Below are 16,818 nucleotides of genomic sequence, written 5' to 3'. Positions count from 1 at the left end.
GACGTAATGCTTAAGTACTTCAAGAAAAGCATTTTTATACCCTGCATTCTTTCTTTTGTTGAACCCAAGATGATTTTTGTTCTTTTTCATTGTATTGATGTTTTTGGAGCCATTTTCAGACTCGTCTACTTTATCGTATTGAAGAAAAATAAGTGATAGCATTCTGACAGCTTCTCCTTTTGTGTTCCACAGAAGAACAACAAGAGGTTTGTGACCTAACTTAATGCTTGACATTCCCCTTTTCTCAGGTACAGCAGGTTCAGGTGTTTGCCGATGTCCAGTGCACGGTAAACCTGGTGGGCAGCGACTCCTACCTGAACCAGTCGGGGCCCATAGGGTCCCAGAAAGTCCCGAGCGGGACCCACACGGCCCAGTCTCAGCAGAAAAGCCTCCTCCAGCAGCTCCTGACCGAGTGACCCACCCAACACCTGCCAGAGGACCGTTTCCACACGTAGAAATTTGTATTCCTGCACCTTTGGTTTCTATACAGTATATCTGCAGGGTTGGCGTCCGGATTCATGAGGATTCACACCCGTTCGACGGGGCACTCATTCCCGGTCACCTTTTGTAAAGTCTGCTTCCTGAAAGGAGAAATTATCAAGTTCCTAGAATTTGCCAAGTCTGTACATGGACCTGCTGCTTTAGCCGGTTAAACGTCCTGTCAGTCAGGCCAACGTTGCAGTGCTTCTTGAAAAGCGGCGCGGCAGCTGAACTCGGATTGGGAAACTGGGGCGGGCTGTTGCCATGGTGTTGCTTTGTTCACGATATTGCTCAGTTCCAGCTGGATCTGTGACTGGTAGGCTCTCCTCAGCAGTGCCTGATGATGGGAAAAATGTCCCACCTCTTTGTTTTTTTTTATTGTCTGTTGTTGTTTTCAGAACAAGCATCGCCAGGATGGGAGACTGCTCTGTAGTGCACATTTGTATGCCGCAGGCTTTCCGGGCAAGACTGTTTTGAAACGGCAAACTATTTTTTTAATGTCCTACACATTTCCCTCCCAGCAGCTGTGAATACGAGCCACTTAGGGTCAACTCAGCCTATCAGTGTTGTTTTGCGGCTATGTGTTGTGCAGGTTGGTATTATTGTACAGCAGAAACGGACAAAGTTGAGACAAACCCACACTTTGTTAATTCCTTTAAAACAAAACCTCATCAAATTACAGGCAATTCACATTTTGAAAGCATTGGGTTTCGAAACCAGTTCTCGTTTTTTAATAGCTTTGAGAATCTGTTTTGTTTTTACTTTTTATTTTAAGATTTAATCTTTCAAATCAAGAAGCCGTGTAGCACAGAAGCAACACGGCACGATATTATCCCGGCGTATTGCGTGCTCTAAGCTTATATATCATGATTTTTATGATTGATGTTAGTTATCGAAATATGCTTTGAACAGCCCAAGTAAATGTTACAAACGTTATTTTGCATTGTATACAGGCGCAAAAATGTAGATTGTACATTGGTTTTCAATTCAGTCAAGTGTTTCAAGGTTGCTCCTGAAAACCACAGGTGCTCTGTCTCGATTCTGCGGCATGCAACTTTCGCACCATCAGCTGCATTCTCCAGCTTTTTGACTGCTCATAAGACTACTGTTGCCCAGTCAGACACTGTTCATCAGTATTTTTCTTCGCTCAGTTGACCCCTTTGAAAGAAAAAACAAGATTTTTAACGTAAAATATATTAACGATAATCAGAAAAACTTTTTCTTTTTTAATTTATGCTTACGTATTGACAATTGTCAAGAAAAATATTGAAGAAAATTGCATCTCACAAATCGTGCAACACAATTGAAACACCGTTAGAATTTCTCAAGCCACTGGAAAATCTCCCCTTCGCATATTTTCATTCTGCTTTTGACAGTGTTCTTCTGGACGTTGTGGAGTTTAAGTGGCGTGTGTTCTCTGTATACAAAGAATGGCTCTACTTCTCCAATGCCACACCAGCTCAGACTGTCCTTACAAAAGAAAGAAAAGCGTTTTGTAAAGCAGATCCTCATTCATCCATTTTCTCAGCCGGCAGTGTGTACAGATGCGATCGAGCCACTTTTTGCTATATATAAATGTATATAGACGTTACAAAAAGCAAGATGTATTGAATAATACGTAACACATTCGAGAACGGTCATTTTCTGTGTTTGGACATTTTTTGTCTCACTGAAAGAGGAACAGGCATTCTTGTATGGATAAAGTGGTTGGCTTTTAGAAATCCTTTTTTTTTACGCAGTGGGTCAGATTCAATTATTTTATCCATTTATTGAACCCTACCTGTCATGGACTATCTGTGTTTATGCCAAATATACCAAACTAGCGAACAGCGCCTATTGTTAATGTTTTTGTTTCGTTTCTCTGTTAAAACGGCTCTCACAGTCAGTACACGACATGGAGGTACAATAGAACTACTCAGAACCTGGTTTATCAAAGTATTTTGTATATAACAGATAAATGTGAATATGTATCTGTTCAGAATCAACAAAATGTAGTGCTCCGAGTTTGTGGTAATAACTACTTGCTTCCATTTTTTGTTTTTCTTTCAATTCGTTTTTTGAGATGTGTATGTCTGTCCGAAAGCGTGTATGTGTGTGATTAATACTGTATATCTGGTGTTTAAAATGGAAACAGACAAATGTCCTGATTTGATTTGATTTCTTTCTTTTTATTGAAGACCTGCAACTTTTCCTGTGGGTGTTGAGATTGCTCTATATGTGAGAATGGTTTAGCGACTGCTGAATGTGACTTTGCTGAGGGAGAAGCAGCATGGACTGGCTTTTGTACGGGTTAATTTAAAAAAGGCCATATTATTTAATTTCTCTGTTGTCAAAGTTTAAACAGCCCTGACAAAGTGGAACCTTGGTTTGGGAACAGCGCCGGTGGGGTTTCGTCAACTGCCTGTTGTAGTTTCGCCATGTGTAAACGCTCTTGAGACAAGAACGAAATGATGACCAAAGCTTCAAGATACTAAAAGATTCATATCATATGCAAGGTTCATGCAATTGGACAAAACAAATGTAGCATTTAGTTTCGACTGAATAGGCGTCTCATACCCTGTCATGTTTAGAACACTACCATTTGAGTTTTTGTTTCATTTAATATGTATTTTTCACACGATTCCCCTAGCTAGTTTGACCGATTCTATAGAAAAGTCATTCAGTAGTGAATTATCTTTCCCCTGTTTCTACCGATTTACCAAACATGCAAATGCCTCCTCGGGAGGAACTCTAGACACTGTTTTCAGGAAGAGAAATCTCTAACAGCTAGCTATGCACCTTAAGGGTAAATAAAAAGCATTTGGCTTTTGTTTTCAAACTGACGCAACTCTAAACTGATTGTTACTTTAAGTTTGACCGCAGTGTACAAGCGATGCATGCTTGCAATGATCTCCTCTCGTTTTTTTTACTCAAGGATACACAAAATTTGTAGTTCAAACAAGTGGTTTTGAGCTACTCGGGCTAAAAAGTCATTCTGATGCAACTATACTTTATTTAGCAGGATTCTTTATACCAAATTTGAGGTGCCTCTTGTATATATTTTCTGCATAGAGGACTGCTCCTCATGGTTTGATGAACGTTTTCTTGTTTACAAGGATTTTCTTATACTGACCTTTGTAAGACTTTTGCTGTATTTTACATAACTTTTTTACTAAAACCTACCAGGAACTTGCAAGGAATACAATCTAGTTTTGCACTTTATACGCGAATCGCAAGGAAAGATGCCATTACAAAGTACCGTCTTAAATCGAAGCTTAAACAAAACGAATACCCCCCTGAATGTATTTTGCCATTTCGCTTTCTTAGAAAAAAGAAAAGAAAAAACGTCTCAGGTTCTTCAGGAAGAACTTGGCTGTATCATCATTGCTTCCCATTAAAGGAGCAGGGTAGCTGAGCTTTTGCTACATGGCTGTTTTTTCTGCTGCAGAACCGTAGATCTAACTATGCCTATCTTCTTCAGGTGCGCCACCTTCCCTTGCCCCGTCCTTCTAGTCAATGTCCGGACCTCCTGGCTCTATCTATTCAATACATTCCTCATTTAACTCTCACTACCATCAGCATTTTAATGTATCGAGGGCTTGGGTTTCAGGCCCTGCACACGGTGCCAAGTGCTATCAACCATTTATGCAAACTCGTACAATCTGCATTTCCTCATTGTAGTCGTAGTAGTAAATCCTGCGTATTGACCACCACACACACTCTCCTCGTCATTCAGATTACATCTCTACATGCTATCCTATATAGTAGCTACTGTTTACCTGAGATTTTCGCATATTGTAAGCGCTGCCTTATTAATGTACCGATATTGGTTGTGTTGGTGAAGGGAAGTCATGCGTGATGTAAAACGGCACTTGTTCCTCCAAGGCAAGGTTCCACTTTTCACCTGTAAAATTAATATAAATAAATATATATAGATATATACATTTTACTCATTTTGTCCAGTTTTGTATAATACTTGTGAATCTTTTTCTTAAGAGGTATCTTTGCAGCTGTGTGGGACATTATGAATGAAGATGTATCTGGGAGACTTCTGCATGTTTTGTCATGTTTTCTTTTTTGTTTCGGTTTCTCTATATCCAGGTTTATCTGGAGAATCCTACCTTTCTTAGGACGATATAGACAATCAGTCACATGCTGGGTCCAGCACCTGCGGGATTGTCCTGCGGGCTGCAAAACTGTGTTTAGCATCTACTGAATCAGTCTTATTTTTTCTTGTCCATTTCATGGAATTATGTGGCTGCTCGAACTGAGATTTGAAGTTTACACATACATTACACGCGTACACTCAGACAGACGAGAACATTCACTTTACACCTCGTGCATATGGCCCCATTTGTTGCTTTTCCAAGGTGAAGATATATACCTTGAAGGAATTTATGCTTTGACTAACAAATCTATAACATCCATGAATGTGAGAATGCAACACATTGCAATAAAGCACCATGTTAAAAAGGACTGCCAGTGCCATCTTTATCTACACCTGCCCACAGTAAAATTAGCGATAGACCTTCAACTGGGATTCACAAATTCAGCCCAGATGCTTCGGCAGCACTTGGTCAAATTTTTTTATTTGTTAAGTCATTAATGGCTAAATGTGAGAGAGAATTACATAAAGGGTTCTTGCAGACACGTCGAGGGAAAGATTTAGCCTCCATGCAGATATCAATTTATTAATATTTCAATCACTTCCAATGTACTACTTGAACTAATTATAATTCTTACACATAAAAAGAACATCTTAACATTTTGTTTCATTTAAACCACAAAACAAAGAAAAATCAAGCATGGCCTTTCCACATTCTCTTGCTACACACTGCCGAAATTACACTTGACACAAATGTAAATGTCCACATATACACCCTAATGTTCATTCTTATTGCCACATGACAATATGCAGACAAATCTCTTTCTGGGCTGTGTCATACACGTAGGACTTGAGTTTTATTATTTGAAAAGTTTGAACTTTTTTAGAAAGGGCTGAACAGTATCTTTAGGATAAGGTTTCAAAGCCAAGCATGTGGGAATATTCTCCGGCTGCTCCATCCATAGTTTATGCGCTATGGATTTTTCACACAAAGTATTGGAAAGGGTGGTGAGGGACGCCTCGTCTGGTGCCTGTTGAAGAAGAAAATGTAAACCTTTAACATTGATGTAGGGAGCACAGCACACGTATTTCAATTTTAGCATTGCATTAAACCAATTAAAAGATTGTGATTGGATCATCGACTTTAGGTGTTTGTAATAATTAAGCACTACTAAGATATGCATTTGGCTCGTTTCTAGGACGTCAACCGTGCCTCCATATTGGGGAGGGAAATTTTGCAGTCTCGAATTTGGCGTAACACCGCCTTATAATCAACTCAGAAATAGAGCTGCGTTTTGGGGTGGAAAGATACACGCATTTACATTTTTCTCCAATTTCTAAATAGATCAATATAACTTTATGTTTACTGCACGTACATCGCAAACCCTTGAAATCCGAAATGTGTTAACTATTTTTTTTCTCATGCAGATCCCCAATTGCCCTTTCCAATATGGCGGCGCCGTTGACATACGATTCGGTGGTCAATGTAAAGTACGTGACGTTTACGATTCGCGGTACTAACCTGCAACACCACTTTGTGCATGGTGTCCAGTTCTGCCAGATAATCCTGAGTATCAGGGTCGTTGTAGTTTAAATGAATGGCTGCAGTTGCTGCATGACACGCTTGAGTTATAACGGCCCCTAAAGGCCACGATAACGGGTGGATCAGGTCTGATCGTACGATAACATATTGCACTAAACGCCTTGGTGTGCTTCCACACGGCGTTGCCATTTTACTGTACGTGAAAGTCCCTAGATAGGAAATGACGTTGTCAATGAGATCTTGTTTACGTTCCTGTGTGTTACGGAGACTAGACGACCTCTAGTGTTTGGATTACGTGTGTGCATGATCTTTTTAAAGGGTTCAGAGAAAGTTGTGCAGTTCAGAAAAGTCAGCACTTGTAAAAGATGTTATAGCTACATGGATACAAAGTAAACCATAACAATCCATAAAACAATCTACCACTAGATCAGTCTACATAAACATTCAATAAAAAGTATTAAATGAAAAGAGAAGCATCTTAGACAAACAGTTCCATATTTTATTATATTTAATCCTAATTCAGTTTTGGGAAAGTACAAATTCTCTTTTATTTTCTTCAATACGTATCGATGTAAAATTACAATTTACATTTTTGTTTCTGTTTTTCCTTGTGTCCTTGAATGTGTGCCTGTGAATATAAGTGAATTCACACGTAGTCCTGAGTAGACAGAAATATTTAGTTCTGAGGTTAAGCAAAACAATACCGAGTTTTAGCCCAACATTAGTTTTTCCTTCTGACTCTCCTGTTACATTCATTAAAATGAGCTCAAGCCCATTGCTCGTCTCATTTGCTCAAATGTTAGCCAGAAGGTTAAAGACCAGGGAGCCTGAAAATAAAAATAGAGTTAGAATAGATCATAAAAATTAATCTCATATTATATGCGAAATCCTATTACCATTCTAAACCAGGTTGGTAGAAATCCTTTATAAAGTGATAACAATCCTTCTCCTCTCACTGATTGAACCAGACAGTCTATAGAAGACTTGTAAATAAGTCCCCTGTATGAAAGGATTGTAAAATTGACAAATAAACAGTGACAAATAATGCATAATTGAATGCAAATAATGTCATCTTAAACATACGATACACAACATATAACTAACCTTCCATTTAAATCCCGTGGCTGATTCATAACTCGAGTTTTTACAACATCGGCTGGTGTTCCCATAGTTGCAGCAACCAATCCAGAGCATATGCTATACAGAATATTCCACACATTTTTTTATTATAATATTATGGTTGTTTTGAGTAATAGAGAATAGAACTTCACCTTGACAATCCATGACAAAGCATGTTGTCCTGTATGGATGTGTTCCTTAGTAGAAAATGCTTTACTGTATCATAGGTCATTAGGTCTGTGAATATGAAATAAAACATTTTAGACATATTACAAAAGTGCAGCAGTCAACAGATTCCCATCTCAAAACTTCTCTTTCATTCATACCTCCTAAATTAACCAGAGCAGCCCTCTGAACATTGGGCACCCATCCCGCCCAAAGGCCCCTTATTCCTCCTTCTGTAACAATCTTCGTAAAAGCGTGGTAGACCCCACTTACTCTGCTTGTTAAAAAAGGCATATATTCAAAACAAGTAGCCACATAATATGACAGCTTTTAAAACGTGACCGTGTCTCACCTTGGAGGCTTCCCTTCTAGTCTGAGCCGGCCCTCCATTTGCATCTGAACCTTCACTAGATCTGTCGGACTAGCAATGAACTGACCCAAGGAACCTGATACCATACTGCCAATCGCTGCTTTCCTATGGATATCACAGAACGCATGCTGATCCAATCTACAACGAATCCTGTTTCAAATATCAAAGACGTTTCTCTCACCAAAATGGAAAGCTTCCATCTTCAGACCTTCCCAAAACAGACTCCCTGAGTTGTTCATAGGCCAACATCCTCCCACCAGAATAAACTAAAATGAGGTTCAGAGGTCAGAAGAGTGAAAACGCATGTCAGTTTGATGCTGAGTATCTTACGGGATTGTTCATTTTGATTTGTGGTTAGTTTATGTTGTCAAGCTTATAAAGAATTTTTACCTATATGCCTATAGATAGCTGGTGTGACCCCCTGCCATAATTTAAAGGGCCCCTCTTCACGCACTATACCCACAGCTGTGCCCAGCATGCCTCTGTATTTGCTTTGAGTATGCATACTGCCACCATTCTGTTGGGTACCACCTTCGCCCTGTATCTGAAGCCTGGTTTTAGTAAGGTCCAGGGGATATGTTACTAAAACAAAGGCACAAAACACACAGATGTGTAGATATTAAAAAAACAGAACAACATTATTTGCAAAGTAGCCGAATATAATGTGATTAAAATCGCTTTTTTAAACCGAACGTACAACATGATTAAACGGAAAAGATACCTAATTCTGCAACAGATGCAGCACATGCAGACAGAGTGAACTTTGATACTCGGGGCCACTGCAAGTTTTCCTGTAAAGGAGCCATTGTGTCTTCTGTTTCACAGAAAGCGATATGTGGATATTAAAATAATAAATGCAAGATGTAACACAACAGCGCGTGTTCAGTTTTCTCTAAGAAACACAAGTCCGAAGTGCTTTGTTAAACGTTGACATTGCCCAAAAGGACTACGACCTTTAATGAGACGATACGGTTGGTCCCTGCATTGACGTAGTACGTTTTGACTACAAAAGAAGCCGGTCGACATGCAGAACTACACTTCCCAACCGCCATGGACGTTGACGGCACACGTGGGACTGCTGACCTACAGCTGATTGGATAGGCATTTTCTACACATGCCCTTTAGACGGTCAGGTCTCGGAACTACTGTTAATATTCAATCTTCACTTTTCGTGTATGTTTGACTCCAGAGATACACACACACAATGTTTTGAACTATTTGAACGCCACAAACGTTTTTTTATAACACTATATAGTATTATGTGTCTATTGAATTTACTGCCACCTGGCGCCACGGAAATGCTGGCGAAGTTTAAGAAGAAGTATAACATTTCCTCTGGAATACCGATTTAGTTAAAATATCGAATTGTGCTCCTTTCACATAATTGTTTTTCGCAACGATAAATTATTTAAATCATTGTTTGAATGGGCAAACTTTGTAACTAGGATCATCTTCGTGGTGCCTTTCGCAGTGACGTCACACACAAAGCCATCAATTGCATTTCATTCAGTCTACAGAGCTGCGGCACAAAAGCATCACAGAGGTATGTTTGCTCTGGATAAACTGCATTCAAATGTTTTATGCTCCTTATTATTTATCCTTATATTAGAGAATGTTTATTATCAAATAGTAATACAGAATCTGTATGATCCGGTTTAAATGGGTTTTATGGACAAAACTGTGTTCATTTGTTTAGACTATTTATTTATATGGACGTATTCTGTTTTGATAACATGGTGTATGACACGGTCGTATGAAAACGCGGTATTCACAATATGATCTTCACACATTTACTTCACTTTCGGTGTTAGGATTTGCACTTCCGCATTGCTTGAACAAACGAAAACCCTCGTGCTCCGTGAAAACCGTGCTTGTTTATTAACTATACTGACGTATTCTTGAACAACGATCTTCTGACCCGTCTTGTATTAATACTGTTGGTCACACGCATTAGTTCTTAAGAAAAGTTCAATCCGATAAGTATTTATAGCCCATAAATGGTCAGCATCTGCAATAATCCGGTAGGGTGCGGCGTTACAGTTCTCTACTCCGCCATAGAGGGCGCTAAGTAATGAGACGAGTGTATATTCAAAATGTCAGTGTTTAGTTATTTAATTTAGTGTATTGTTCAGTATATTATAAATAAAGTAATATTCCTTCAGTTACAGTGTAAAGATGTATTTTGTTGTAATGCAAGACTGAATAGCACAATGTAAACCCCAATATTGCATGATTTTCCATAAATAATTAAACCCAAATGTGCTTTTATGGACCAACGTGTGAGAAAGTAAACTAGGTCTTTATGACATTAACATCTAAATGCATGTATGCTTTTAGTGACAAAATGAATGTGGAACATGAAGTTAGTCTGCTTGTTGAGGAGATTCGTCGACTGGGCAACAAAAGTAAGTTTTGCTTTACATTTTTGCATTTGAAAGAAATATCCAAATTGTGCATTTGTTGTAAGTTATGTATATATTATGTATCAGTATCTGTGTTTCTTGGGATTCAAACCCATGACATTTGTGCAATGCTCGATGTTGACTGAGTTACAGGAACAGGTTGGTAGCTTGATCAACGTCATTTTTAGACATATTTAAAGATGTACTCGTGTGATACCAAAGGGTTGAATAAACACGTCTATACATGTCAACATTTTCTAATACCGACATGTCTTTACGTGTCTTTAAATAAGGACTTGTGTAGTTATAAGAGCCTTTCTGTTCATTTATAAAATCTTTAGACCTTTTCAGTCTCTTAATTGGGTCTTCATTAACCAGCTAGCATATCTCCTGTAACATCTAAGTTGTTTAACCAGAGAGTTTCAATGTTGTTAATGCATTTTATACATTTGTTTGCTAACTCTGACCACTCTTACTGTCATACAGATGCAGATGGGAAGATCAGCGTCAAATTTGGAGTCTTGTTTAATGATGACCAGTGCGCCAACCTCTTTGAAGCTCTGGTCGGAACATTGAAAGCGGCCAAGCGAAAGAAGATCATCTCATTTGAAGGGGAGCTTTTACTGCAAGGAGTTCATGATAATGTGGATGTCATATTACTGCAGGATTGAATTTTACTTTCTTTTTCAAAGTCTTTTTCAGATGTCACTGCTTCAGTGAAAGCAATCTACATTTTGATAAGGAAATATACTTGAGAATGTAAGATTTTTGTAAACTGCATTGGAATATTTTTATACACCAGTTTTTTTCTCTCAGGAGTGATTTGCACAAGGTTTAAGAACGCTGCAATCTTCCCTGTCTAATCACGTACAGCTGAATAGCTATATCATTAAAACATTACATTGCAACATTTCAAGTGTGCACGGTCATGTTTATAACATTCCTTTAATTTAAGATATTGTTTTCAATCTAATGGAAATGAAAATGAGCAGCCAGTAAATGCTGATTAAGTCTCAATTAAATTATACATTGATGTCTAATTATAGCTATAATGAATATGCCAGACATAATTGCTGTCTTTCAACAGTAATCATTATGCAGTTTGTTTGCAAAACCATTTCTTAATTTGCAAAGTTATTTGTGCCAATTACAATCACATATATGAAATATTATATTATAAATAAATATTGTAAAGCATTTATGAAACAAGAAGGCTTAAACAGGGAGCAATGTCTAATGATGTGTTTAACTATAAAATGATTCCATCTTTGCCGTGCAAAATTTTATTAGTTGACTTTAGAAATGTATTATAAAACTCCCAAAGGTGCAGTTTTTTGCCTCACTGAATCTCAGGGAGAATCTTAACATATGAGCAACAAAACGAAATATTGAATTGCGCAATAAATATAGAGTTTGTCTATACTGAGTCATAGAAATCACATTGCTGACTGTAGAAAAATCTATGAAACCATTTTAATGTTCTTTTTGTATGATAAGAGCATTCAATGTTTACATGTTTGTTTTACATTTTGTGTTTCTATCTGAGCTTTGATTTTTGTTTTGTAATTTTGCATTTGAGAAGTGACTGGAAACTGTTTATTGAAAAGCACAATAAACGCTGGCACACAAAAATGAACTGGATTTAAGACGCAATCTTTAAAATCAACGAACACTACTGAATACTTCAAAAGGACTTTAACATTGTAATTTATAATTTTATATATGATTTATAATTCAGCATTTTTTAACATTTAGACCAGTGATTTTCCCAAGGCTTGTGTTTTGTTTACCTTATGCAAAATGGAAACAAACAAGATTATACTTTAGGAAACTTTATTTATAAGAGTACATACGACAATAAATGCTGAGAAAAAAACTCCAGGTCCTTTTCAAGACATCTTGATCTTTTTCCAGATTGGGAAGAAAATGCATTTATTGAATCAATGTTGAGTTCAACCATTTTAACATCAATTCAAAATTAAATCAATCTTTGCAGTCTTGGTTTAGGAAATGTTTGCCTCAAAAATCAATTTTTGTTGTCAATATCTGGTTGAAAGTCTTCAATAATTACAGCAGTGGGTTCAATTTAGCCCGGGACACCCTCTTCTAAGTCCGTTCTATTAATAACCCCGAGCTTCGGATCAGAGAAGGAGGAGGAGTCAGAAGAATACAGCGCCTGACCATTCTCTCTCCAGAGCAGGAATCAAAACAAGAGAGAGACACGCCTTCTTCATGGTGTACCTCTGCTGTCAAGATTTCCTGCACGATCCGGAGGATGATGACGGCCGATCCGTAACATCTGCATCACATGTACATTACCGTTCGCATTGCATTCGCCAAACAGCATCGATATGATATCTGCCGAAACGCTTGGTGGTCGTTGACACACGGCATTCACACTGAGCGCTCCATTATGCCCAACCAGAAGAGCAACAAGGGGAAGAGAAATAAACGCACGAACAGTAGCGGAGATGAGCAAGAAAATGGAGCCGCCGCGGCCGCGTCCGCGTCCGCATCCGCGTCCGCCGCCGTCACGAGTGGAACTCCTGCGGTGTTGACCGGGGCCACTGCGGGTCCGCCAAGCGACAACAGAAGCGGTAAGATTGTAACAGTAAATGTGTCGTTAAACGTTGCGTCCCGAGTTGCATTAACGCGACTTTTATTCCTGAAGTTGCGCGCTGGCTTCCTTGTGTTGCCCAACTTGTGTGCCTTCATCCCCATCATAACCATCATTCTTGTGGTGAGAAGGGAAATTGTTACGACGTTGTCTGGAGATAGTTCAGTCCACTCACGCATCTGATCCACGCACCCTGAACTGTAAGCTGGCTGTGTAGGCCTTTGACTTGTGGATTTGATATATCGTCAACCCTGACCAAACGTTTGGGTCATATTTACAGTGATGTAATGACGTGCACTTAAATGTTTCGTGTGTTTAAGGTTTCACAAGTAATGCATTTAAGTGGCAACTGTGAATAATGCACGTGTGTGATCGTGTATATATGATGCAGATGTGTTTCTGCCACACTCCCATGCAAACACACTTCATTCACTTAAGTGTCGATTAGCGTCTTGTCCTGGCTGAGTGGGAATATCACCCACAGTGTTGTCAAAAATAGCACAGTGATGCATTTACATTGAACCTTCCGTCAATTGCAGCAAGGTGTCTGAAGCACATTGTCTATTAATAGCTAGGTTTTGCTAAGGTTTGGTTTATTCAGTTTGTATTTATGATATTGCAGATTATTTGTGATCTAAAAGGTATGATTCATTCATGCATTAGTACATTTTACCCATTGATGAATGTATGACATTATATACTGTATATATATATATATATATATATTTTCTTTTCTTTTTTTGAGTGTGTTTATTGATCGTAGGGAATGTAAAACAATAACTTTTAACACATTTCCATGTAAAATAGCATCCATTTTATTTTAGTTTGAAGAGATACTGTAGCTGTTTCCTGTATAGTGACCTCAAATGCATAAAAGGTATCTAAAAATAGCTTTTTAATTTATTAGGTTGAGGTTTACTTATTTACACTTATTTACAATCATAAATTCATTCATTATTCATACATTCATTTAAATACAGTAAGGTGTCAGAATCACATTGTCAAAAATGTTACATTGTGATAAGTTTGTTTTCTCTTTATAATATATATAATATATCATATTTTTGTCTCGAACATCACAAAAGTATGAAAGTTGGCGACATATTGTAACGTATTACAAAATTCGGACTTGAACACTGTAACAAGCTCAATCTTCATTGTGTTTGCAGAGGCCCCATGTGCCACCCCTTTAGTCTGCAGTCTGTGTCGTCCCATTGATCTTGAGAAGGATGACTACCAGCGGGTCGTGTGCAATAGTGAACTCTGCCCCTACGGCAACTGGATGCACCGGCAGTGTTTCTACGAATGGGAGAGCAGCATCCTAGTGCAGTTTAACTGCATCGGCCGGGCCCGCAGCTGGAACGAGAAGCAATGCCGACAGAACATGTGGACCAAAAAAGGCTACGATCTGGCATTCCGTTTCTGCTCCTGCCGCTGTGGCCAAGGACACCTGAAAAAAGACACGGACTGGTACCAAGTGAAACGCATGCAGGACGAGCGCAAGAAAAAGATGCCGGAGAAAGGGAGCGGGAAGCTCTGTCTCGGTGCCACTGGAGGTGCTTGTGGGGGAGCCGGGGGTGGGGCCGAAGCATTCGACGAGCCAAAGAAAGGGAAATCACCGGGAAACCATAAACTGGCTCACCGTGGCTCCAGTCAGGAGCTTTCTCGCAGACAATCGGCAGATTGGCAGCTTGCTCAGGAGAAAGGCTATGGGCTTCCTCCAAACGTGGGTAGCGGGGTTCCCCACGGTCTCCGCTCCCCTTGCGAATCCCCTGCTCAGTCACCTCCATCCGGCTTCTCCTTTTCACCCCAGTCTCTCGGGGGTCCGCGCAGTTCGAGACATCTTGGAGAGTTTCTGAAGAATGCCGTTCACATGGAGGGCCACAGAAAGCACCTGCTGCCCGGAGGTGTGGTGGCACGCGGGGCTCACCTGGAGCAAGTAGCTGCTGGCGTGTGCCTGCCTCGGCTCTCTCCAGGAGACAACCCTGTGCAGTTCCTGCGGAGGCTGGATCTCTCCGAGCTGCTCACACACATTCCTCGCCATAAGCTTAACACCTACCACGTGCGGATGGAGGACGATGCCCAAGCCGGCCAGGGAGAGGATCTCAGGAAGTTCATTCTGTCTGCTCTCAGCGCGAGTCACAGGAATGTTGTGAACTGTGCCCTTTGCCATCACACTCTGCCCATCTTTGAGCAGTTTCCTTTGGTGGATGGAACATTGTTCCTGAGCCCGTCACGCCATGATGAGATTGAGTATGACGTGCCATGCCATTTACAAGGTGAGGGCATCAATCATTCACACTCCAGTGGGATGAAAGTATAAAAATACAAGTTAAGAGACCATTCCAAATTGGACCCAAATGTATTTAGGAAAAACTGAAAGTATGTTTGTTTTTCTGCGGCTGTGTTGTCATTTTGGAAATGTTCTAAAACGTTTTGAAGTACTTGATATAGGGTTGTCACAATATTTCATTATTGAACTGTGTTCAATATGTTATTAATATGTTATTGTGAGTTTTTTTGGCTACGATAATCATTTAGTTAAACCATAATATTGTGACATCATCCTGCTTATTTGGTATTTCACCAGAAATATGTGATAATGTTCCTTAACATTGACATTTCATAACATTAAATATGAAAATCACAGTGTCAGTTGCTCCTTTGTTTTGGTATCACTTCACACTGTTTTTGTCACTGGGCCTGGCTTAGAACATTTTTTATTCATGGTTTATAGCAAGAACAGCTAAATCTTTTCCATTTCTTCTGGCATAAGGGTGCACATTCAATACAAAACTAACGAAAGTATATTTAAGTTGAGTATGTGACTATTTGAACTGTTTTTCAAGTCAAAAACTGCTAATGGTGGAAAAGTACCAAAATAGCTTTGAGCTGATTTTAAATTCACTGCCCGTCTTCATGTAATGAAGCAGCTAGACGTCTGTGAGGGATAATAATGCTTTGATCATGGCATATCATTCATTCCCTAATAGAATATATTTTCATTCATTAGCGTCTGATTGCGGTTTTAAAGTGTTTTCTGTTCATGTTCAAAAGGGAGGCTGATGCACCTTTATGCCATCTGTGTGGACTGCCTTGAAGGAGTGCACAAAATTGTGTGTATCAAGTGCAAGTCCAGGTGGGATGGAAGCTGGCACCAGCTGGGCACGATGTACACATACGACATACTGGCCGCATCCCCGTGTTGCCAGGTAATGCATTTGTTTGTGTTTGCACATAAAGACTGGAGAATGTGTGTTGTTTTTATAAAACCGCATCTTTATATTTATATTCTTAAATATACTATGCATTTTTGTAAAGTTTATTTTCAACAATATGCATAAGACACTTAAGTTTTAGACTTAAAATCGAGTTTCTCTATTTTAAATGGACAACTGCTCTCTCTGTCTGCTCAGGCCCGGCTAAACTGCAAGCATTGTGGGAAACCGGTCATAGATGTACGCATAGGCATGCAGTATTTCTCCGAGTACAGCAATGTGCAGCAGTGTCCACACTGTGGCAATCTGGACTATCACTTTGTAAAGCCATTCTCCTCCTTTAAAGTTCTCGAAGCTTATTGACAAAAGTTGCAATTGCATGCTAGTACTTTTCTCTGTTTATTTTTTTTATTCGTGGAATTACTTATTTTGGGCTCTCGTTGAACCTTTTTGTGGGTTTAGTTCTGTTTAGGACGAATTAGAAAGAATCAAAGAAAACGTGGTGTTATGACGTCAACTTTTATAAAGAGAAAGAGGGTGTGCTTTTGCGACAATTCTTATGCCATTCTTGAAATGTCTAAGCTTGCATTTAAAATAAAGCAACAACAAAACTGTGACAAGTGAATGTATCTCTGTATGCCAAATTTGCTCTTTTGTACAAAAACTAAGAAAACAATAAAATATACAAAAGGATTCTTTTTCATTCTGTGATTTGTTATTCAACGTTTTGATCTAAAACGTCCTTTATTCAATCCTATTCTGCTCAGGGGCTGTATACATAATTCCGTTTTTGCATATCAAATAGCAGTTCTCAATGAAC

The 16,818-nt window shown here is 39.1% G+C and overlaps 4 protein-coding genes across 6 annotated transcripts in view; 3 read left to right on the top strand and 1 right to left on the bottom strand.

The window, feature by feature from the left end:
• Positions 1 to 3,786, top strand: part of ncoa1 (nuclear receptor coactivator 1) — a 29,935-nt gene extending 26,149 nt beyond the window's left edge. For both annotated transcript variants that reach the window (XM_079475268.1, XM_079475267.1), the window contains exon 20: positions 249 to 3,786. In XM_079475268.1, coding sequence (XP_079331394.1) covers positions 249 to 416 — 168 coding nt within the window. In that variant the 3' untranslated portion in view covers positions 417 to 3,786. The remainder of the gene's footprint in view (positions 1 to 248) is intronic.
• A 2,801-nt stretch (positions 3,787 to 6,587) lies between these two features.
• Positions 6,588 to 8,752, bottom strand: slc25a27 (solute carrier family 25 member 27). 2 transcript variants are annotated; one of them, XM_079475528.1, is made up of 9 exons: positions 8,483 to 8,752; positions 8,152 to 8,343; positions 7,943 to 8,027; positions 7,744 to 7,866; positions 7,553 to 7,665; positions 7,379 to 7,463; positions 7,212 to 7,304; positions 7,004 to 7,106; positions 6,588 to 6,934 (listed from the first exon to the last, which is right to left on the bottom strand). In XM_079475528.1, exons 1-9 carry the CDS (start codon positions 8,565 to 8,567, stop codon positions 6,863 to 6,865), a joined length of 951 nt encoding a protein of 316 aa, XP_079331654.1. In that variant the 5' UTR covers positions 8,568 to 8,752; the 3' UTR covers positions 6,588 to 6,862. The 2 variants fall into 2 exon arrangements, with proteins under 2 accessions (XP_079331654.1, XP_079331653.1); XM_079475527.1 differs by having other exon boundaries at positions 6,726 to 6,934; positions 7,553 to 7,668; positions 8,483 to 8,685.
• Positions 8,753 to 8,993: 241 nt separating this feature from the next.
• On the top strand, positions 8,994 to 12,053 carry abracl (ABRA C-terminal like). Its single transcript, XM_079474033.1, has 3 exons — positions 8,994 to 9,304; positions 10,099 to 10,166; positions 10,650 to 12,053. The coding sequence occupies exons 2-3, from the start codon at positions 10,106 to 10,108 to the stop codon at positions 10,832 to 10,834; spliced, it is 246 nt and encodes an 81-aa protein (XP_079330159.1). The 5' UTR covers positions 8,994 to 9,304; positions 10,099 to 10,105; the 3' UTR covers positions 10,835 to 12,053.
• Positions 12,054 to 12,306: 253 nt separating this feature from the next.
• heca (hdc homolog, cell cycle regulator) lies at positions 12,307 to 16,657 on the top strand. The gene is made up of 4 exons (XM_079474032.1): positions 12,307 to 12,760; positions 13,950 to 15,059; positions 15,838 to 15,992; positions 16,197 to 16,657. The coding sequence occupies exons 1-4, from the start codon at positions 12,472 to 12,474 to the stop codon at positions 16,359 to 16,361; spliced, it is 1,719 nt and encodes a 572-aa protein (XP_079330158.1). The 5' UTR covers positions 12,307 to 12,471; the 3' UTR covers positions 16,362 to 16,657.
• The last annotated feature ends 161 nt before the right edge of the window (positions 16,658 to 16,818 follow it).

This window comes from Barbatula barbatula (genome assembly GCF_947034865.1).
Source record: "Barbatula barbatula genome assembly, chromosome: 15".
NCBI lineage: Eukaryota > Metazoa > Chordata > Actinopteri > Cypriniformes > Nemacheilidae > Barbatula > Barbatula barbatula.
This window is presented reverse-complemented; position numbering and strand designations above follow the sequence as displayed.